The sequence below is a fragment of the Oryx dammah genome, unplaced genomic scaffold (genome assembly GCF_014754425.2).
Source record: "Oryx dammah isolate SB20612 unplaced genomic scaffold, SCBI_Odam_1.1 HiC_scaffold_5, whole genome shotgun sequence".
Taxonomy (NCBI): domain Eukaryota; kingdom Metazoa; phylum Chordata; class Mammalia; order Artiodactyla; family Bovidae; genus Oryx; species Oryx dammah.
This window is the reverse complement of record NW_024070189.1, coordinates 29,818,651-29,843,122: the sequence shown is the minus strand read 5'-3', so window position 1 is coordinate 29,843,122 and position 24,472 is coordinate 29,818,651. Positions and strand designations below refer to the sequence as shown.

Here is a 24,472-nt window from a genome sequence, read left to right as displayed (position 1 = left end):
CATGGCAATATAGCACTTAAATGCTAATCAGTAACTAACCATTGCAGGTCACATTCTATATTTTGGAGCAATGAATCCCTAGTTTAAAAATTGCTTGTTAGTCTCAGACCAGCCATACAACAAGTGAATAATTATAATAGTTATTTTTATATTTTTCTGGTATTTTCTCCACCCAGTTTACTTATGAAAAAGGAACAGCTTTGGAAGTTCATATTACAATGAAATTTAAGCCACTTAAAATAATCAAGATTCTAGTTACCTTTCAAAATAATAAAAACTGCTGATGATCCAAGGAATGACTAGTCTAAGGAATAAATTAACCAAATATGTTAGAACTAGGATGATGGCTTTTCCGGATTCCATTTACTTTTAAACTAGACTCTTTAGGTGAAAGATAATACATGAAAATATTTCAGTAATTATTACTCAACCTTTTCCAAGGACTCTTTTTCCTTAATATTTTTTCTGGCATTGCATTTGATGTGTAGATTTATTTCAACCAACAAAGAAACGTTGGCCAAGCATCTACACATAGCTTTTGTAATTTTACTATACTGCCGCAATCTTTCAGCTGTTTATGTTAATAAATGAAAGAATAACACAATGGATTGTGACCTTCTTCAGGGAAAAAATAATAAATTATCCATCTTTATAGTCCTTACAACGCCTAGCAAAATGCACTTTATAGAGGAAACACCCATAAACAAATAAATGTGATACAAAGTACAATCTGTATGTGAAAGGTATTTGAGTTTTTGATATATTTTCCTTAGTGTTAGTCATCTAAATCTTTGTATTCTGAAACATACCCTTATAATTTCCAAAAGAAAAGCTACTTAATTAGGTCATATGAACATTTCTTGAAATGAGTTGACAAGTAACTTTACAAAATCTTTGTCCTCATTTATATCCCCAACAGGGCATGAGTGCTCATTTCATTCTACGCTCACCAATGGAGTTTACTTACAAAGTAAACAAACTAATTAGATCCACAGGACATGTCTCTTTTTGTCTTCTCATTATTAATGAGTATGAATATTAGTAAATTATGCAGTACACATTTCTTATTTTGTGAATTGACTGTTTATGTCCACACTTTTCCCATTTATCTGTTTAAGGTCTTAGTGTTTTCTGTTTCTAGCCTTTGTCCTCACATTGTGCAATACACATACTTCTATCTCAAATAGGCACTTGTATACATGCATCTCCCCTCTAAGACTGTTTCTATAAGGGTTCAGTTTAGTTCAGTTCAGTTGCTCAGTCGTGTCCGACTCTTTGTGACCCCATGAATCGCAGCACACCAGGCCTCCCTGTCCATCACCAACTCCCGGAGTTCACTCAGATTCACGTCCATCGAGTCGGTGATGCCATCCAGCCATCTCATCCTCTGTCGTCCCCTTCTCCTCCTGCCCCCAATCCCTCCCAGCATCAGAGTCTTTTCCAGTGAGTCAACTCTTTGCATGAGGTGGCCAAAGTACTGGAGTATCAGCTTTAGCATCATTCCTTCCAAAGAAATCCCAGGGCTGATATCCTTCAGAATGGATTGGTTGGATCTCCTTGCAGTCCAAGGGACTCTCAAGAGTCTTCTCCAACACCACAGTTCAAAAGCATCAATTCTTCGGCGCTCAGCTTTCTTCACAGTCCAACTCTCACATCCATACATGACCACTGGAAAAACCATAGCCTTGACTAAACTGACGTTTGTTGGCAAAGTAATGTCTCTGCTTTTCAATATGCAGTGACTTCTTTTTATTTATCTGGGAACAACAGCATACACACAGTAGAGAAAATGCACACTGCACTTCTTAGAATTATTCTTAAGATTAAATGAGATAACCTAAGCAAAGCACTTAAAGCAGTTTCTGTCACAGCAGATGCTCACTAAATTATTTTAAGAAATCAATACATAAAAAAAAAAAGAAATCAATACGTTTCACTGTTGAGCTAAACCCACAAAATTTCATTTTAAAGTTTAGGAAAATCAAGATGAAGTATCTTTGAAAGATCACAAACTATACGACCAGGTTGTAGATTTGGATCCTGATTCTCAAATCTTTCACTACAAATTTACATCAGACTGAAATACTCTTGAGATACTAAAGCTCTTGAAATTTCTGAAAGACCAGTATGAATTGTGAAATTTAAAACCTTTTGGCCACCGATGGATTATTTTCCCTAGTCTGTAATACTCTGCGCCCACATAGATGTCTTTTCTTCCCTTATTTAAATTTATAGGAAATTGGTGGTGAAAATAGGAAAGCTCAAAGAAACCCAAATATACATCACGTGATTGACGTTTACTTCTCCAGATTAGTTTAGCTTTTGTTTCCAGACAGTAGAGGCAGCTGCTCGCGTGGCCACTGTCAGCAAAGCAGAACTAAAGCAACTCAGAGGCAAAGAGAGCCGTCGGGAATGGCCAGTCAGCTGGAGGGCTTAAGGCTTGGCAGTGGGTTAGGAGCATTTCTGTTGCTGCCAGGAGGAGGCGGGTGGGGTGGTTGCAAAACTAGTCTGAAGCAAAAAAAAAAAAAAAAAAAAAAGTGAGGTTTTCCGGGATAACAGCCGCGCCGGGGGCGGGGGGAGCAGGCCGGGTTGGCTGCCCAGCCGGCGGGTGTGTCCAGTACAGGCCGGAGGACGCAGGAGGCTGGGGGTGGGGGGCGGGGGGAGCCGCGTCTAGGTCAGCGAAGGACGAAAGAAGCCGGACAATGACGCCGGTCGCCACCGGATCTCGGCTCGAAGGCCTCTAGTGAGAAACCGGCTCCCCACCTACGGCCGATTTTCCCGGGATTCGCGAGACCCCAGAGCCTCCTCAGGCATTTCCGGTAAGAAGCCCGGGGCCCGGGGCTTAGACCCCCTGCATCGCAGCGCGCAGGCGCCTTGCGATACTGGAGGCTGCGGACGCCGAAGGAGGGGGCGTGCGAGTCAGAGGAAAGCCTCTTCTGCGCCTGCGCTTGCTGTTTTACCCCGGTCGCGGAGGATAGGGGTTGGAAACAAACCTTGAGCCGACGTCTAGTACTCCCTGGACTCCCGGTCGGGGTCGCCCTTCACTCCTCCGCGCGGCGTCTCCGTAGGTCATCCGAGAGCCCCGCAGTCGTGTGGGGAGGTAAGAGTTCTCTGTTACAGGCGTCGTGGCTTCTCCTCACCCCTGTTGCCCTCACGGAGGGGGCGGGGTGGCCGCTGGTCGCGCTGCGCTGGGCCCTGGGTCTGGCCCTCCTGCGCCTCCAGGGGCTGAGCCTTGGGGCCCCAGGAGCCATTCCTTTTCCGAGTCCCCTGAAACTGGCTAGGAATTCAGCACCCTCAAACCCAGCGGCCCCCTCGGTAAAGCCCGGAGGGCCGGACCAGGCTAGGGTGGCAATCACGGCGACTGTTTGCCGGGTCCCACCCACCTGGGCCGCCCGGAGTGCTCGGCGCTGCCCCGGGGAGCGACCCCCTGGGGCCGCGGCGGGTGGAGGGAGAAGCGCCCCCCATACCCCCGGGCCGCCTGTCCGGCCGGGGTTGGGGTGCAGCGCCTCCCGGAGGGGCTGCCGCTCCCCGGAAGAGAGTGGCAGCCTCTACGCCGAAAGGACTCGGCCCCCGCAGACCGATCTGTCATCGCCGCCCGAGCTCTAGCAAAGCCCGTTCCCGCACCCAGGCGTTCTTTTTCTCGTTGTTTTAGACCCGAAGGACGCGGCGGTTTTCCTTCCGTCTACGTTTTCTTTTGTACCTTTGAAAAATTATAAAAGGTGATCTAACTTTTAAACTGTTAACTTCATTTGTACTACTGTGATTGCCTATTATTATATTCCAGACTGAGGGTGTTCTTGCACCCTCTAGCCCCCACATTTGATAACTATTTTTTTCTTTGACAAAATAGGCAGCTTGTTGATCGAATTAGGTTCCTTAATTTATTGTTTTGAGCTTGTCTTTTGAATTGGCAGAAGTTCAGTGGTTTGATCTAGTAGAACTGATTTTTCACCTAATTTCTTTCCTTTTTTTCTCCCCCGGATATTAAACTGCATGTTTGGTGTAAATTATTTTTAATGTTAAAATAAAGGAAAAGGGAAAATAATCAACTATGATCCCACAGTTAAAGGTAATCAACAATAGTTAATTTTTTACCTGAGTCTTTTCCCCATGGCATTTTCTTAATGAAGATGATATTTTATATACAGTTGGATTACCCACTTTTCTTGCTTAAAATATTTTGAGCATTTCCTCATATTTAAAACAAACTTCATAAATATAACTTTATGATTTTGATTGCGCTACTGATAACATGAACCAACTATCTTTTGAAATAGTTATATTACAGGTGAAACTAAATTCCCTGTTAACTATACTAGATGATATGAAAGTATCACAGTTTATTTAATCCAGTGGGTCTCAGTTTCCCTTTCTACACTTAAAAATTATCGAGGAGTGATAGAGTTTTGTTTTTCTAATGAAGTATATATACTACTTTAGAAATTGAAACTGAAAATTAAAATTTTTTATTTATTCATTTAAAATTAACAATAAACCAGTTAAATATATATTAAAAATAATGTTTAAAATAGCTAAAGTATTTTTAAAAATATATTAGGTTTGCTTTTTTCATTTTACATTTTTTATAGATCACTTTAACATCTGGTATTATAGGAGACAGGTAGAATCTCATTTGGTGTGCTGCCTTATTTAAGCTGAAGCATATTAAGAAAATCCACCCTTGCGCAGATAAATATTTGGACAGGAAGGCCCTCACCCCCCAAAAGATTTGGGGTTTTTAGGGGCCCTCAGACCACAGTTTGAAAAAGCTGATTTAATCGTTCTCATATTGATGAACTGTTAGGTTCTTTGCAGTTTTCACTATTACAAACACTGCAGCATTGAAAGTTCTTTGTAATGTATTCTTTTTTTTTTTGTAATGTATTCTTGAGCATAGTACTAGTGTTTCTCTAGAAGTAGAATTGCTAGGTCATAGAGTATGTACCTAAAATATCTTGACATAAACATCACTTTTGATGTCTACATAATTTTTTGTGTTCTAATGTTGGTGTCTAGATTGTTTTAATTAATGATCTGGCAAAATAGTTTTAGTTGTTTTGAATTATTTTCTTGAATTTATGAAATGAGAATTATTAGATCAAATCTCAGGAATCTTTCTTAGGTCTTTTGGTATATATCGTCATATTGTTCCCCTGACTGAGTATACCAGTTTATTTCTTATCATCAGGGTCTGTGATGCTCTTTTTATCAGACCTTTACCAACCGTGTGTGCTTTTATTATTAGAAAGATTGTATTCGGATTTAGTAGGCAGCTAAAGGTATGTATTTTAATTTGTGTTACTTTGATAGTGCGGACTGTACACTGAATTTTTTTCATAATTTTACTAGTTTGTTCATACTTTTTGCCTGTTTATGGTCCAGTGTCCAAGTGTTTTTCTAAAAGATTTGTAATATCTTTTTATATTATAAGGATACATGTTATCATTTTTTGAAGGAAAGGAACAAAATTAACTTTTTTCCTATTTATAGTAGTATATTTTTGTTAAAAAATACTATAATGACATATAATATAGATATGAAAAGCTTATATAATCTCAGACACCATTATTAATAGTTTGGTCTTTGCTCCTCTAGTTTTTTTCATTGTGCCTTTGCTAATACTATTATTTTTTTTTTTTACAACTTATTTGTAAAAATGAGTTTGTACTCTGCATGAGGTTTTATGATTTGATTTTTTCTTTTTTTGTCTTTTAACATTATATATTGGACATTTTTCTATAGAAGTACATAGAACTCTGGGCAGAGTTCTTTCAGAGTGGCTTTAGGAACACCAGTTGTGACCTTTAGTTATCTGATGTCAGGCTCCTGTCCTCTTCTGTATTCTCTTCCTAGGTGATTTCATCTGTTAACAGCTATGTGCTGCCAATTTCCAAATCTTTATCTCAGACCTCCCTCCTGCAGATCCTTACATTCAACTACCCATTGGACATCTCCCCCAGGACATTCTCAAGGTACTTCAAACACCAGTCCAAACCTAAACTTGTTTTCCCTCAATCCCGCTCCTCTTTGTATTGCCTGTTATGGTCAGTGGTACTGTTGGCCACCTAGCTGGTCGTATGGCTCAGAGGTTAAAGTGTCTGCCTGCAATGCGGCAGACCTGGGTTCGATCCCTGAGTCTGGAAGATCCCCTGGAGAAGGCAGTGGCAACCCACTCCAGTATTCTTGCCTGGAGAATCCCATGGATGGAGGAGCCTGGTGGGCTACAGTCCACGGGGTCACAAAGAGTTGGACATGACTGAGCGATTTCACTTCACTGCCAGCCACCTACTCAATTGTGATGGCAACCTAGCTAATCCTAGCTTTCTCCCTTGTTTTCACTCTCCAAAAGTCACCATTCTTTAGCCACTTTTATATCTGTTTGCTTTCTGTCTAATCTATCTCAGTTCAGACTCCTCATCATCTCTCACTTGAACCATTTTAGGAGCCTCCTTACTGTTGTTTTTTTGTTCTCTGACAAATCTTCCACGTTGTTGCCAATTTGGTTTCACTCATGAAGAGATTTTTAAAAATCATTTTTGTAAAACTAAATAGTGTAAGTACTTGTTTGTAAAACTATGTGTACATAAATAACCAAGTGAGTAAAGGTACTACTTAAAACAGGTTATTATGCACATGTAAATAAAATTCCTTAGAATAGGCAGTATATCTTGTATTTCTTTTGTGTCTTCTCTACAAGGTAGATTACTGGCACAATAAATAAATCTTGATTGAAATGGGAAGTATGTGCAGTTTAATAAGATTTCATGTCAAAAGATTTCAGTATCACACTTCCTTTGTGGCTCAAATGGTAAAGAATCTGCCTGCAGTGCAGGAGACCAGGGTTTGATCCCTGGGTTGGGAAGATCTCCTGGAGAAGGAAATTACAACCCGCTCTGGTATTTTGTCTGGAGAATTCTACGGACCGAGGAGCCTAGTGGGATACAGTCCATGGAGTGGCAGAGAGTTGGACATGATTGAGCAACTAAGCACACACCCATCATACCTTTTATAAATTATTAGATTATGATTTAATTATCCTACTCTTTTTGTATCTTTTAGGTGCTTTAAAGAACATAGTGCTTAGAAGTACAGTGCTATTTAGATAGAAATACTTTGTAAGTAGAAACACTTTATTGAGTATTACTTAATAAATTCTATATTCTTTAAGAAAAATTATCTGGCTTTTTCTAATGAGAATTGTTTCAGTTCTGCACTTTATTTTTTTAAATACATTTTGTATTCATAGTTCCTTTATTACTTTTTCTATGTTTATTTTTAATGTAATATTTATCAAAAGAATACCTGTACATAATTTAAAAAGTCAAGTAATACCTCAAGACTTATAATGAAAAACAGCCCTCTGCCCTCATCCTCTCCCATAAATCCCACTCTGCAGAAGCAAAAGCAGAAGCAACTTTTCTAAGTGTTCCTCATCGGAATCACAAACAGAAAATAATTTGACTAACTGTTTTCTCAGTTCCCCCAAGGGTGATTTGTAACTACAATTGACCCTTGAACAACTCAAGTTTGAACTGCAGGTCCACTTATTCGTGGACCTTTATTTTTTTCAGTAGTAAATAAATACTACGGTACTACATGATCCTACTTGATTGAATCCATGGATACAGAGGAATTTCAGACACTGAGGAACTGTGGATATGGAGGGCCAACTGTAAGTTATACACAACTTCATGAAGAGTCAGCTCCTGTAGCCCTCTGTTAAAGGGTCAACTGCAGTAACACTGGATGCATAGGAGAGATGTTAATTCAGTACATAAAGTGGATACCTCAGGGCATTAAGGATTAATTATCTCACAGAACCTTTATCGAGAAATGTTGCCCCACAGTCAGCAATTATTCAGCTCTTTTCACCTCTAGGTTTTTAAATAACATGCTTTCTTCATACAGCTCTCTCTCTCCCCTACTTCATCCTGCTGCTGCTGCTGCTAAGTCGCTTCAATCGTGTCCCACAAAGTAAACAAGTTTTAGATATTATTTACCAACTTCCTATTACAGAAGATGGGAGTTTAGTTTTGTTATACCAACCTCCACATTTAAACACCACACTTCTCTCCTTTATGTTTGCATATTATATGTTAATTTTTAGGGGCTTCCCAGATGGCTCAGTGGTAAAGAATCTGCCTGGCAGTGCGGGAGACAAGGAGCTGCAGGTTCCATCCCCAGGTTGGGATGATCCCTTGGAGGAGGGCATGGCAACCCACTCCAGTATTCTTGCCTGAAAAATCCCATGGACAGAGGAGCCTAGCAGGCTGTAATCCAAAGGGTCCCAAAGAGTTGGACACGACTGAGCACACAGCACACATCGTTTAGCCATGTGAATATTTTGTACAGCTGAGCTGGGTAGTATATTATAATGATATGTTCTTATATAATTTTGTGTTTTTCCTATAGTTAAAATTATCTTGGTTTTTTAATATATCTTTTTTTATCTTTAATATGTTAACAAACTTTCAGACAAGATGTAAATCTTTTGGTAGATTCACACGTATCAGATACTCTGTCTGTTTACTTTATAGCATCTCTTCTGTCACCCTGCCTCCATCTTGATGGGTAGCTCCCTAGACCTGTTGCACATCTGTCTTCCTGAAGTGTCCTTTTATGGTCATCTGTGAACTTCTTTTGTCTCTCCCCTGTGGTGGATAGCTTGTTTCCAGGATGTCAGCTCTTTCTTCCCTGGTGTCTATTACCTTCATGTTGGCCAAGTGCATTTTCTAGTAGTTTCTGAAAATGACGGAGTGGGAGGCACATTTTGACATACCTCCTTCATTGTTTGTGTGCAACATATGTACACATGCATTTCCTTACTTTCTGGCATTATAAGATACTCCATGCTCTTCTTATATATTTCCTGTCCCAGTCTTAGCGTCAGCCATTTCTGCAGGAACCTTGGTTCCTTTTGTTGAAGAAACACACTGGCACTAGTGTGTTTGTTGCCACTAGGATTGTCTTGCTTTTAGGCCCTTTTAGCTGATGGAGCAAGAGATAAATGGGTTTATGATAATATCTATAAATATTACAAGTAAAAAATTATTACAAATGTGTAACCACCTGTGTCCATATTAAGGTGAACATGAATTTATTCTGATGTCTCCAACTCAAATTTGTTACCATATGGATCATATTCTAGCTTCTTCCTCTTAACTTATCTATAACCTTTAAGAAGAGATGGCAAGAATATACAGAAGAACTGTACAAAAAGGATCTTCACAACCCAGATAATCACGATGGTGTGATCACTCATCTAGAGCCAGACATCCTGGAATGTGAAGTCAAGTGGGCCTTAGAAAGCATCACTACGAACAAAGCTAGTGGAGGTGATGGAATTCCAGTAGAGCTATTTCAAATCCTGAAAGATGATGCCGTGAAAGTGCTGCACTCAATATGCCAGCAAATTTGGAAAACTCAGCAGTGGCCACAGAACTGGAAAAGGTCAGTTTTCATTCCAATCCCAAAGAAAGGCAATGCCAGAGAATGCTCAAACTACCGCACAATTGCACTCATCTCACACGCTAGTAAAGTAATGCTCAAAATTCTCCAAGCCAGGCTTCAGCAATACGTGGACCGTGAACTTCCTGATGTTCAAGCTGGTTTTAGAAAAGGCAGAGGAACCAGAGATCAAATTGCCAACATCTGCTGGATCATGGAAAAAGCAAGAGAGTTCCAGAAAAACATCTATTTCTGCTTTATTGACTATGCCAAAGCCTTTGACTGTGTGGATCACAATAAACTGTGGAAAATTCTGAAAGAGATGGGAATACCAGATCACCTAGCCTGCCTCTTGAGAAATCTGTATGCAGGTCAGGAAGCAACAGTTGGAACTGGACACGGAACAAGACTGGTTCCAAATAGGAAAAGGAGTACCACAAGGCTATATATTGTCACCCTGCTTATTTAACTTATATGCAGAGTACATCATGAGAAACGCTGGGCTGGAAGAAGCACAAGCTGGAATCAAGATTGCCGCGAGAAATATCAGTAACCTCAGATATGCAGATGACACCACCCTTATGGCAGAAAGTGAAGAGGAACTAAAAAGCCTCTTGATGAAAGTGAAAGAGGAGAGTGAAAAAGTTGGCTTAAAGCTCAACATTCAGAAAATGAAGATCATGGCATCCGGTCCCATCACTTCATGGGAAATAGATGGAGAAACAGTGGAAACACTGTCAGACTTTATTATTTTGGGCTCCAAAATCACTGTAGATGGTGATTGCAGCCATGAAATTAAAAGACGCTTACTCCTTGGAAGAAAAGTTATGACCAACCTAGACAGCATATTCAAAAGCAGAGACATTTCTTTGCCGACTAAGGTCCGTCTAGTCAAGGCTATGGTTTTTCCAGTGGGTCATGTATGGATGTGAGAGTTGGACTGTGAAGAAGGCTGAGTGCCGAAGAATTGATGCTTTTGAAGTGTGGTGTTGGAGAAGACTCTTGAGAGTCCCTTGGACTGCAAGGAGATCCAACCAGTCCATTCTAAAGGAGATCAGCCCTGGGATTTCTTTGGAAGGAATGATGCTAAAGCTGAAACTCTAGTACTTTGGCCACCTGATGCGAAGAGTTGACTCATTGAAAAAGAGTTTGATGCTGGGAGGGATTGGGGGCAGGAGGAGAAGGGGACGACCGAGGATGAGATGGCTGAATGGCATCACTGACTCGATGAACGCCAGTCTGAGTGAACTCCGGGAGTTGGTGATGGACAGGGCGTGCTGCGATTCATGGGGTCGCAAAGAGTCGGACACGACTGAGTGACTGAACTGAACTGAACTTCCTTCTAAAGGTGGGAGACCTTGCTCCCACCATCAGCCATCCATTTATTTAGTTTCATTTCTAGCATATGTGTAGGTTGGTTTCCAAATTAACCCATACCCCCATGAGAAACAGTTTTATCAACTAGTGCAGCAGTTCCCAACCTCTGGGTGGTTTGCCCCAGGGACCAGTTTTATGGAGGACAAGTTTTCCATGGACCAGGATGGGGAGGGTGCTTTCAGGATGATTCGAGTGCATTACATTTATTCTGTACTTTATTATTATTATATCAGCTCTACCATAGAGGCATTAGATCCTGGAGGTTGGGAATCCCTGAACTAGAGTATAATGCTTGTGTTGCTTTTAGACTCCACTCATTTCCCAAGGTAGAACTTTTATTTTTCCATCCTTTTCAGCATGGTTGTTTTATATATTCATAATGCATTTACACTTTTTTTTTCCAAATTCTGTGTTCCATCTGAGTTCTCCAGCCTTCTAAATATTTTTTAAATTTGCATACATTGAGATTGTTCTTTGTATTATTAAGTTGTATGGGTATTAACAAACACTTAATGTTTTGTATTCACTATTATAGTATTTTACAGAATAATTTCACCACTCTAAAAAATCCACTTTGCTTTACCTGTTCAGTCCTCCCCTAGTCCAAAGCACTGGTTCTCACTGATGTATTTACTCTCTCTCTAATTTTACCCTTTCCAGGATATCATAAAATTAGAAACCTATAGTAGTACATAGATTTTTTTTTTTAGACTGACTTCTTTTACTTAGCAATACCCATTTAAAATTCATCCATCTTTTTTGTGGGTTGATTGTATATTTCTTCATATCACTGAATAATATTCCATTGCATGGATGTACCAAGGTTTGTTTATCCACTCATTGAAGGACATCTTGGATGCTTCCACATTTTGGCAGTTATGAATAACATTGCTATAAACTTTCACATCTAAGTGCTTGTGTGGACATAAATCTTTAAATCAGTTGGATAAATACCTAGTATTACTGTTGCTGGATCATATGGTAAGACAATATTTAATTTTATAAGAGACTGCCAAGGTGTCTTCCAAGGTGACTGTACATGTTACATTCCTAAGTGAAAGTTCTTGCTGCTTGGCATCCTTGGGGCATTTGGTATTGTCAGGGTTTTTTTTTTTTTTTTAATTTTAGCCATTGTGATAGATACAAAATGATATCTTATTATTTTAATCTGTAGTTCTCTAAAGATAAATGATGTTCAGCGTTTTATCATATCCTTGTGTGCAATTTTTATATCTTTTTTTAAATTAAAAAACAGTTTTATTTATTTCCTTTCTGGCTGTGCCGGGTCCATTGCTGGGCAGGCTTTTCTCTAGTTACCATGAGGGGGGCTCTTTTGTGGTGCGTGGGCTTCTCGTTGCAGTGGTTTCTCTGGTTTCAAAGTACGGGCCCCAGGCCCCAGGGGCTTCAGTAGCTGCAGTGTGTGGGCTCAGTATTTGCGGTTCCTGGGCTCTGGAACGTACACTCAACGGTTGTGGCACAAACTTTGTTGCTCCATGGCGTGTGGATCTTCCCAGACCAGGGGTCCACCGTGCGTCTCCTGCACTGGCAGGTGGATTCTTTGCCACTGAGCCTCCAGGGAAGCCTTTTAACTTTTATTTTATATTGGAGTATAGTTGATTAACAATAATTGTGTTTGTTTTGGGTATACAGCAGAGTGATTCAGTTATACATATACATGTATCCATTCTTTTTAAAAATCTTTTCCCATTTAGGTTATTACAGAGAATTGAGCAGAGTTCCCTGTGCTATATGTTGTTCAGTCACTCAGTTGTGTCTGACTCTTTGTGACCCCATGGACTGCAGCGTGCCAGGCCTCCTTGTCTTTCACCATCTCCCGGAGCTTGCTCATACTCATGTCCATTGAGTTAGTGATGCCATCCATCCCATGTTATCCTCTGTTGCCTCCTCCTCCTCTCGCCCTCAATCTTTCCCAGTAACAGGGTCTTTTCCAATGAGTTGGCTCTTTGCATCAGGTGGCCGAAGCATTGGCGCTTCAGCATCATTCCTTCCAATGAATATTCAGGATTGATTTCCTTTCTTATTTGGAGACATATCTGTTCAGAACTCTTGCCCATTTTTAAATTGGATTGTTTGTTATCGGGTAAGCAAGAAAGCGCATTCTAGGGAAAAACCCGAACGAACTTTTTGGCCAACCCAATAGTTATTGAATTTTAAGAGTTTTTTGAGGATTTTAGATACAGGTCCTTTATCAGTTATTTGTGTTGCAACTATTGTCACCCACTCTGTGGCTGGTCTTCTCGTTTTCTTAACAGTGTCCTTTTCAGAGCAGATATTTTTAACTTTAATAAGGTCCAATTACCAGTTTTTCTTTCATGTCTCATGTCATTGGTCATCAGCAAACCCAGGGTTTGGGAAGTTTTCAGCTATTATGTCTTCAAATATGTTCTCTGCTCCATTCTCTCCTCCTCTCCTGAAACTCCTATAATGTAAAACTAGTACATTTAATGTCATCTCAGAGGTCTTGTACGTTGTCTTTTTATATTTTTTTCTTAATTCTCACCCCCCCCCATTCAGCTTGAGTGATTTCTACTACTCTGTCTTCCAGTTCATGGATCTGTTCTTCAGTATCATCCTACTGCTGATTGCTTCCAGTGTATTTTTTTCTTTCAGTTATTGTATTCTTCAACTCTGTTTGGTTCTTTATATTTTCTAATTCTTTGCTAGAAACTAATTGCTCACTGTTCATCTGTTCTTTTACCAAGTGCTTTGAGCATTTTCATGATCATTACCATGAACTCTTTATCAAGTGGGTTGCTTATCTCCACTTAGTTCTTCTTCTGGGGTCTTTATTCCTTCATTGGGGACATACTCCTCTGTTGCCTAATCTGTGTTTTTGGTAGGTTAGTTACACTTCCTGATCTTGGACTAGTGAAACCTGATGTAGAAGATGTCCTGTGGTACCCCGCACCCGCTCCCCGCTCATCCCCAGACTTATGTGCTCTAGAGAGCGCACTCTAGGTGGACTGCAGGGGCCCTTCCTTTGTGGTGGGATGGCTGCTGTGGGCATCCTGGTAGGTGTGGCTGACCTCTTCTTTGGTTTGGTTGCCAAGCTCTAAGTAGTGTGAAGGCTGCCAGCTGCTGGTGGGAGGGGCAGGTCCTGGCATGGCTGGCTGTATGGCCTGGGGTGTTCTAATCGTGATGCTGGGCTACTGGTGGACAGGGCTGGGTCATGAGCTGATGGGCCCAGAACTAGTACTGACCCATTAGTGTGTGAAGCTGGGTCCTGAGGCTGGTGTTGGCCTGCTGGTAGGTGGGGCTGTTTTCTGACATGGGTGGCTTTGAGGTCTGGGATGTCCTGGAGCTGATGCTGGCCTGCTGTTGCTTGGGTCCAGATCTTGTGGCTAGTAAGCCAGAATGATGCTTATCATCACAAGTGTCCACATGGTAGAATGAGCTCCTCAAAATCACTGGTGCCAGGATCTGTGTCCCCAGGGTAAGTCCCAGTTGCCTCCTGAAATCAGCAGTGAGTCTGACACAACCTCCTTTCAAATTACTGCTTCTGCCCTGGATCTCAGAGCATGTGTGATTTTGTGTGAACTCTTAAGTCTCTATTTCTCGCAGCCCTCTGGCTCTCCTGAGTGTAAGCCTAAAGCCTAATGTTTTAGAAGGCTTGTCCTCTGTTGCAGGACCTCCAGGCTGGGAAACTTGTTGTGAGGCTCAGGCTTCTCATTCCTTGGGCAGAACCTCTGCAATCGTTTATGCTGTTTATGGGTCTCCCACCCAGGGGTATGTGTCTTGACTATACCATGTCTCCACCTTTCTGGCCCATCTTGTTGTGGTTCCTTCTTTATATTAAGTTATAGAAGATTTTTTTCTGCAAGTTCTCATCAGTGGTTGCTCTTTAAATAGTAATCTTGGGACTTTCTTGGTGGTCCAGTGGCTAAGACCCTGCATTTCCAAAGCAGGGAGCCTGGGTTTGATCCTTGGTCAGGGAACTAGATCCCACATGCTGCAACCAAGTTTGCCCGCAACAACTAAAAGATCCTGCATGCCTCTTCAGATGTTGAACCCACCTTGTATACCTGGATAAATCCCACTTGGTGGTTGTGTGTAATTCTGTTTATGCACTGTCGGCTTCAGTTTGGTAATACCTTGTTGTAGATTTTTACTTCTGTGTTCATGAGCTATATTGGTCTGCAGTTTGCTTTCCTGTAATGTCTTTATGTTTTGGTGTTACAAGCCATGCTGGTCTTATAGAATGATTCAGGAAGTGTTCCCTCTGCTTCAGTTTCCTGGAGGAAACTTTGGAGAATTGGTATCATTTCTTCATTAAATGTTTGGTAAAATTCACAAGTGAAGCTATCTAGACTTGGTGATTTATTTTGTGGAAGGTTATTAATTATTAATTCAGTTTCATTAATATATGTAGGACTTTAGGTTATCTGTTTCTCCTTGTGTGAATTTTGGTAGTTTGTGTTTTTTAAGAAATTGGTCCATTTCATTGAAATGATCAAGTTTGGGGATATAGAGTTGTTCATAATATTCCTCTATTTTTCTTTAAGTGTCCATGATATCAGTAGTTATGACCCCTCTTTTATTTCTGATGTTGGTAATTTGTATCTCTCTCTTTTTAAAATTAGCCTAGTTTATCAATTTTACTTTTGTAAAGAGTTTTTGTTTTCAGTGATTTTCTTCATTTCTCTATTGTTTTCCTGTTTTTAACTTATTGATTTCTGCTCTAATGTATTTAATTTATCTTTTCTGCTACCTACTTTGGCCTTAAATTGCTCTTTTTCTGATTTTCCAAGATGGACGCTTAGTGTATGGATTTTTAGATCATTCTCCTTTTTTAATATATGCACTAAAACTATTAAAAACCCCTCTAAGCACTGCTTTTACTACAGCCTGTAATCCTCACTTGAATTTTTAGATTTCTGCTATCAATTTCCATGATTACTTTTTTCTTCATATATTCCTTATGTATGGCTTCCTATTGCTGTTTCATAGTTGCATTGCTTTTTTTCTGAGAATGTAAGTTTCTTTGATGTTTTCTTCTTCCTATATTATCTCTTCCAAGTTCCTTTTATTTCTTTTGGTGTCTGTGTGTTTTCATGTACTTTTGTATATGTATGGTATAACCACAATTTAAAAATGGAAATAGAAGTAATACACTTAAATGAATTAGGATGCCATACCATTGTTACTGAGAATTGTTCTGAAGTTTACCTTGTGCTAGCATAATTAATTGTTCCTTTGAAGATGATCCTTTTTTTCTGTCTCTTCTGTCTTCAGAATTCAAAGTTTCACCATAGAGTAACTGGATTCCTCTTTGCAGTCTGTTGAATCATGTGAGGGTTAGGGATGCTGACCTTCTCTGCTGTTAAAAATTCTTCCATAACCTACAGTCAGTCCTCCATACCCATGGTTCTTCCATATCCATGATTCCACCAACCCTGATTGTGCAGTATTGCAATATTTACTACTGAAAAAAATCTGCATGTAAGTGAACTGTGCAGTTCAGACCCATGTGGTTCAAGGATCAACTGTATTTATGTTGCTTGGTAATGGATTCCCTGTATCTGTTGTGTCTTTAATCAGTTCTGGAACTCCTGGCGTTATCTTTACAAGATAATGGTACTTGGTCCATGCTCTCTAGTCTCCTTGTAGGGCTCCATTTTCATTCTGTCATCCATGTTTCTTAACTTCTTTTTCATATTTTCTTCTTCCCTATTTCTCTGGGCTGCATTTGAGGTTATTTCTTCAGATAGGTCTTCAGCTCTTTGATTCTGTATTAAGCTCTGTCTAACCTTTTTAATTGCGTCTTTAAAGTTATCATTTTTTTGAGCCTCGTGTCCCCAGTTTGGGGTGACTATCATCAGTGGCTCTAGTAAAGCGCTCTCATTTGTTGATTGTCTTTTATCTTTCATTTCCCTCTCTTTTCCTTACTCCAGGCCACCATGCACATGTGTTTAATAATATATATCTTTCTGTTTGTATATTATTGCAAAATTTGTATTGTGTTTTACAAAAGTAACAGTTTGTAACAGCCTGAAAGCTTAAAAACTCATTCACTATCAACTATTTGAGGAACATTGCTGGAAGTGTTCCCCCTTCTGCACTTGGTCTTAATTTCTTTCTTAAGATGTCCTTTAACTTGTTCCTCTATGCTTGAATTTCCTGTAAACATGCAGTTAGTGCTAAAAGCTTGATTAGATTTGGAGTCAGTTACTGTTTTTGTTTTTGAAGGCAGGAATATTTTGTATGTGATTCTGTATCTCCCACATGAAGCACATAATGTTTGGTTCTTTCACATTTATTGATGGTGAAATTGATCACTGGATTCATATGTATTGGCCTGATCCTACATTATAAAGTTTCCCACCAGCCTTTCATCCAACAGTTTTAACATCCATTGATAGCCATTGCCTAGTCCATTTATTGCATTAGGGACTGTGAAGAGATGATTTTTAAAATGTTAATATCCTTCTGCATTTATCAACTGGAATTCTTATCTAAAGAACTCTTCCTTAGCAGCTATTTTGTTATCCTAAAGTACATTTTGTAAATAAAGGGCAAAATAAATTCTTAGTTCTTTTCTCTTAATATATCAATTTTCAGAGTAATGAGTTACTGCCCTAGCAACCCTCTAATGAATGGTGGTTTTTGTTTCTGTTTTTAGTATCATTATGATCTCTTGGTGTGTGTGTGTGTTTTAATCCATTTGATTTGTGGTCAGGCCTCATTTATTTGATGTTCACTTGTCCCATTTAAGCCAGTGGGATCACCTTCAACTTAGCCCCTGTGTTCTTTTATATTGTCTCATTAGTCATTGATAGAGTCCTTCAAGATCTCTCAGGCTTATTTGGTGGAGTTCCTGCCGCAAATCAAAGGTTCATCTACTTCATTCATAAAGTTAATTTTAGCTTTCTTGTACCTCTCTTGTATGCTTATTTTCTGTTTCTTTAATTTCTGCTCTTAGCTAATTTGTTTTCATTCTTTCTTTCCTAGTTTAAGCATCTAAGTCTCTATGTATCTGCTGAAGTGCCACTTTTACTGATTCTCACAAGTTTTTACATGCAGTATATTTTAAATAGCTGGTACTTACAGCTATTTTTAGTTTTCAACTGTGAATTCTTTGACCCATGAGTTATTTAGATGAGTGTTTTCAATTTGACAGTAGTTTATGTATACATATTATATTGTTAAGAGTTTGTTTTCATGTCATTTTTTTATGTATAGAGGAATTTCCCCAAATATACCATAGATTCTTCAAAGCAATACTCTTAAATTTTATTTATGTCTATTCCCTGACTATGTTTCTTGGCATGCAATACATGGAATGAAAGGAATATAATGAATTAAAGGAACTATCATACTTTGTATTTTTTAGCCACACAAGAATTAAATTCTGAATAAATCTACAAGTAGAATGGACAGTTATTTTAAAGCAGCAGTCAGTGACTTGGACAGACTTCTCGATGATTTTGAACAGAATCCAGGTTTGTACCATTAATGTAGTTTTAAAATGTCAGTAACTAGTACTCTTAGCAAAATATGGTTTCAGTTTTGGTCACATGGTTATCTTCTGTAAAACATTCACATATCTCGTTATAATGAATTAGTATATTCTTATACTGAATAGAACCAATAGCCAGACATAGAAATAAGAAAACTAGAAGTTTCTTTCCAGATATAAATTTAGGTAAAAGAAAGGCCTTTAAAACCAGCATATGAACGAGCTAAAAGCAATTTGAGAGTTCTTCATAAAATTGGTATTTCATTACTATGAAAGACAGTGTTTTCCCCATCTTAGGATGAAGACAAGGAAACTGGTGGGCAGCACAAAGAAGTTAGATTGTTTTTCAGCTCTTCCTTATTCTGGTTTTTATAGTGCAACAGAGTTATTTTAAGTAGAGTTTCTATCATATTATGACATCTACATAAATAAAGGTAAAAACCCCAAATAATTTAAATCCAAATAAAAATAATTCTGGAATTATTACCATTCTGCAAGAGAGTAATCTATCTCTGGTCTAAAAAAATAAGCTTAGAAGTTGCAGTAACATCTTTGTAATAATTTTGATTTGGGTCTCATCACTGACATTGTATTCCTGTTTTAATTAGATGAACAAGATTATCTCCAAGATGCGCAAAAGGCATATGATTCTAAGCACTATTCAGTCTCTTCAGAGCTGACTGCCTCACAAGGAACTTCACTGCTACCAAAGGATCAACAGTGCATTAATTGTTGTGTCTCATCAGAAACAGGTTATGAGACAAATCAGATTGCCCTGAGTGAAAAAATACTGGAGGGACTAACTTCTTTACAAAATGAAAAAAATGTAACAGGGCTTGATCTCCTTTCTTCTGTGGATGGCAGCACTCCAGATGAAATCCAGCCTCTGTATATGGGACGGTGTAGTAAACCTGTCTGTGATCTGATAAGTGACATGGGTAATTTAGTTCATGTAACTAATAGTGAAGAAGATATTAAAAAATTATTGTCAGATGACTCGAAGTCTAGTGCAGATTCCTTGACTGGACTGGATTTATCTTCAGTGTCAGAAACTTTCTGTGTGTCTTCAGCAGACCATGGTAATAATGCAGTCAGAGAGGAACAGAGTGATGTCAGCTCTGAATTACAAAACAGAGGAATCAGTGGAACTACAGAATTTGGTGTAAAAGTAGATACAGCACTTTCAGATTCATATAATTACAATGAAAAAGAAAATTTAGAAGATAAAAAGATTTCTAATCAGTCAGAACCAGTTGTTGATTTTAACATGCCATCTGCTTTGACTCAACAAAGTTCCAAAGTGTTTGATGCCAAAGACCACCCACAGCACAAGAACCAGCCATGTGAATTAGTAAAAGCTGTTGGGTGTTTGGTAAAAGAGGAGGAAGAGGTGCCAGTTAAAGCTGCCACAGAATGTTTAAAAGAAGGAGGCAGCACAAGTGCTTTGTCTTGCAGTCTTCCAAAAAATGGAGGTTTATGCTTAAATGATTCAAACTTAAGAGATGAAAATTCCAAGTTACCTGACTTTTCCTTTGAGGAAGATAGGACTGCTGTATTTATAAAAGAATCTGCAAAAGAAGACTCAAGAAATTTAGATCTTAATGATAATAAAGATGTAATCCAAGATTCTGCTTCAGCTTTACATGTTTCAAGTGAAAATACATACTCCTCATTGTCCTGTCTTCCAGTACCTGGGTCTTTGTGTGGATCTTTAATTGACAGTAAAGGTCATGGTGATTTTTTACCCCAGAATGAAAATAAAGGTAATGCACAGAATGCAGTGACTGTACATGAAGAAATACAGAAGAAGGTTACTTCAGGTGGGGAATCTTTGAAGGAGACTGATCTTTTGAAACAGGATAAATGTAAAAACATACTTCATCAGCCATTAACTGAAAAGAAGGGAGATAGAAAGGTAGATTCTAACCAGATGGTAATTAGAGTTGAATCTATGGATTACCCTGATAACAGCAGTTCTTATACAGCTGCAGAATCTGAAATAGAGCTTTCTGGTGCTAGTGCCCCAGAATCTCCTGATCATTGTGAAGGTCTCACTTTTTCAAGCAGTGATATTGATGGACAAGACTTAGATTACTTTAACATTGATGAAGGCATGAAAAGTGGCGCACCAATTAGTGATGCTGAACTTGATGCCTTTCTCACTGAACAGTATCTTCAGACGAGTAACATAAAATCATTTGAAGAAAATATAAGTGATGCAGAATCTCAAATGAATCAGATAGATACGAAAGGCCTAGATGATGGAAATATTGATAATATATATTTCGATGCTGAAGCAGGAGCTACTGGGGAAAGTCCTGGTATTAATATGATTTGTGAAACAATTGATAAACAAAATACAGCTGAAAACGGTAGCCTTTCTTTAGGCGAAAAAAGTACAGTTACAGTTGAACAAGGGTTATCTAGGAGTAAGTCTGAGATTACAAATGAATTATCAGTCTCTGATAGTAACAGTCAGTCTGTTCATGTTGGAGGGGCCAGGCCTAAGCAATTGTTTAGTGTTCCATCAAGAACAAGGAGTTCAAAGGAACCAAATAAACTGGATGTTCCAAATATGTCTGAAAGTAAACCCAGGACAGCAAATACCATTGTTCCAACCACCTGTACTACAGATTCTGTGACTGATCCTCAGGTTAGCTTCGATTCTAATTACATTGATATAGAAAGTAATTTTGAAGGTGGGTCCAGTTTTGTAACTGCAAATGAAGAGTCTCTTCCTGCAAACACTTGCAAAGATGGCCTTGTTTTGGGCCAGAAACAACCTACTTGGGTTCCTGATTCAGAAGCTCCAAATTGTATGAACTGCCAAGTCAAATTTACTTTTACGAAACGGAGACATCATTGCCGAGCATGTGGAAAAGTAAGCTATTAAAATGTTTGTCTTTTATTCTTTTGAGGCATTTTAAATGAAATGTTGTGTGACAGAAGAATTGATTAATAGATGATTAAAAGATTCAGTTAATTTAAAATCATTGTTTTTTATTTGTGTGGAAATATATAAAGCCCTGCCATTTTTATAGATTGCTTGAGGTTTGAATAAATATCACACAGTCATGGGTATTACATACTGGGAAATGAGGAACACTAATTTTTGTGAAATCTAACAATATGTGTCATTTTCTCCCTGACATTAACACATCAGATGTGCGAAATTCAGTTAAGTTCCAGTTTACCCTTGAATACTTAATTTCAGGACTATTCTGCAAGCTAGTGTTACCCTTGATACCTGAGATAAACACTGAGAAAAAAAGCAGATTGACTTGCACGAGGTTCAGAACACTGAAGATGACTTCATTTGTGTTCTGTCTTGTCTGTGAATTCTAAGGCTTGCCTATAGAAATGACGTTGCATTTTTTCCCAGCATTTTCAGCTTTTCTTTAGTTGCAGCAAGTAGAGGCCGCTCTTTAGTTGCAGTGTGCGGGCTTCTCACTGCAGTGATTTCTCTTGTGGCTCATGGGCTCCAGGGTGCTCAGGCTTTAGTAGTTGCAGCCCATGGGCTCAATAGTTGCGACTCACAGGCTCTAGAGCACAGGCTTAAGAGTTGTGGCACACGGGCTTAGTTGCTCTGCAGCATGTGGGATCCTCCTGGATCAGGGATGGAACCTGTGTCTCCTGCATTGGCCAACAGATTCTTTACCACTGAGCCACCAGTGTGTTGTATGTGTGTTCGTCGCTCAGTCGTGTCCAGCTCTTTGCGACCCGACAGACTATAGCCCCCCAGGCTTCTCTGTCCATGGAATTCTCCAGGCAAGAATACTGGAGTGGACTGCCGTTCTCTTCTCCAAATGTAAACCAGCTGCTGCTAAGTCGCTTCAGTTGCGTCCGACTCTGTGCGACCCCATAGACGGCAGCCCACCAGGCTCCTTTGTCCCTGGGATTCTCCAGGCAAGAACACTGGAGTGGGTTGCCATTTCCTTCTCCACCAGGGAAACCCTCTATATTTGTTGTTTGTTACAGTTGATTTACAATATTATGAAAGTTTCAAGTATATAACATAGTGATTCCCAATTTTTAAAGATTATACTCCATTTGTAGTTATTATAAAATACTGGCTATATTCCCTGTGCTATACAACATCCTTGTAGTTTATTTTATACTTGTTAGTTTGTGCCTTTTAATCCTCTATCCCTGTCTTGCCCTTCCCCACTTTCATCAGTGGTAGCCACTAGTTCCCTATAAATCTGAGACTGTTTCTCTTTTGCATAACATTCTACTTTTAAAAGTTGTAAAGGAAGGAGACTTCCCTGACAGTCCAGTGGTTAAGACTGTACTTCCACTGCATGGAGTTTGGGTTTGATCCCTGATTGGGATTCAAAGATCTCACATGCAATGCAGCACAGCCAAAAAAAAAGGCGGGGCGGGGGGGTGGGGAGAGTTGTAAAGGATGACAGAAAGCTTTTAAAACTGTAAACTTATTAATTAAGAAAGTTTTTTTCCCTTCTAATTAGTGTAATTGATTTAAAGGAGTTCTCATCAGTAATATAATTTCAAATTGTAGAAACCTCGTTTAAGTAAAACAATAAAAATAAAAAGAATCATTTTAATAATTACCTATGATTATGATGATTAGAAAAATTGTCATGTAATCAGAAAAATGGTGTTTGCCTTGAGTAAGTATAACCATGCTTGAAACAAAAACAAATTTGCTATTTTATTCTCTTCAGGTATTTTGTGGTGTCTGTTGTAATAGGAAGTGTAAATTGCAGTATCTAGAGAAGGAGGCAAGAGTATGTGTAGTCTGCTATGAGACTATTAGTAAAGGTGAGTATTAACCTGACATATCTTCTTCCAGTAATTTAATATCTCTTAAAAACAACTAGATTGTGACAAAGATAAACTTCTTTATTTTCTTAAGGCGAGGACCTAGTGTTGACTTATCTGGCTTAGGTGGGACATCCCAAGGCTTGGTTGGTTTCTCTTTTTGTTCCACTCTCACAATTATTACTACCAGTCTGGAAAGGAAGCATTCAGTTTCTGGAATGGCAGTTCATTAACTTTTAACAGGTACCAAGTCCCTAAATGCTGCATTTCATCTGCCTGTTTGTTTTTGTCACCATCATTGTCATCCTCATCATCTTAATCTAAACATTTATAGAATATCTACCAGTAAATATTATCCAGTCTTATATATTAATAGCATAAGGCAAGATAACAGTTCCCACCTTATAGAAAATTACAACCTACAGTGGGAATGAAAGATAAGGTAGTAATATTTATAATTTTTATATAAATTCATAGGACTGTTACACTATTTGTACAATTTCATCTTTTACATATTTCTTTCCTTTCTCAGTTTTGTAATTTTGTTTGTATGTTTAGCTAGTTTACTATTATCAGCAAAAATCTTGGTGGTCTTACTTTAGTTCTCACAGTTGTATATGTGTCTATTTATGTGTATGTTTTTTTTTTTTTTTCTTCAAATACACTTTTGTTCTTTTGAGTACTTCTTGGCATTTTTAAAGATTTGTTGACAGTTTAATTCCCAGCAAATATTACTTGGGACTTTTAAGACCAGACCTGTGCACTAGCTCAGGTACTGCTTCCTGTTAGCCAGGAGAATAAATACCTGATAATAATTTGTTTTTCTCTTTTGAATGAAGATAAATTTTTTCAGCAATTCTTCAAAAAGCTCTGATGTGAGTCTGTTAGCCTGAGGTAAGCTGCTTTACTCCCTGCTGTTGACCTCTGCTCTGGAAGATAATAGAGTGTAAATCTTTTAATATTTCCATAATACCACCAGTCTTTATGAAGAATTTAAGTACTTAATATCTTTTGCTTATGCCATTTCAGTGGCCTTTAAGACTACTGCTGGTGCTGTTAGCCAAGCAATCTGCTAGAATTAAGAAATCTTAGAGCAAGCTCCAACATAATTATCTCTCCCTGGTTAAAAATAAAGCAGCCATGAAGATTTGAAACATCCTTTGAATTGACAAGTCAGAGTTTTAGGTGAACAGTAGAACATATTCTGACTCTAAGAATCCAGGAGAGAAGATACAGTCATTAAGGAAACCAACTAGGAAACTGAGATCAAGCAGTTTATTAAAGAAAATATTTTGAATGGATTTGTTTATTTAGATATGTTTTATTTATTCTGTTTTGATATAACTTGTAATTTCATTTGTAGCTCTGTTTATCATTAATTTATACACC

At 38.7% G+C, this 24,472-nt stretch overlaps 1 protein-coding gene across 3 annotated transcripts in view; it reads left to right on the top strand.

Moving 5' to 3' along the window:
* The first annotated feature begins 2,632 nt into the window (after positions 1–2,632).
* Positions 2,633–24,472, top strand: part of ZFYVE16 (zinc finger FYVE-type containing 16) — a 67,020-nt gene continuing 45,180 nt past the window's right edge. Inside the window, exons 1-5 of one of the 3 annotated variants that reach the window (XM_040239433.1) lie at positions 2,633–2,819; positions 5,854–5,972; positions 18,176–18,284; positions 18,910–21,182; positions 22,987–23,083. In XM_040239433.1, the coding sequence (XP_040095367.1) occupies positions 18,215–18,284; positions 18,910–21,182; positions 22,987–23,083 (2,440 nt within the window). In that variant the 5' untranslated portion in view covers positions 2,633–2,819; positions 5,854–5,972; positions 18,176–18,214. Of the gene's footprint in view, positions 2,820–2,899; positions 3,101–5,853; positions 5,973–18,175; positions 18,285–18,909; positions 21,183–22,986; positions 23,084–24,472 lie in introns of those variants that run through there. The other 2 variants (XM_040239432.1, XM_040239431.1) reach the window with 2 other exon arrangements.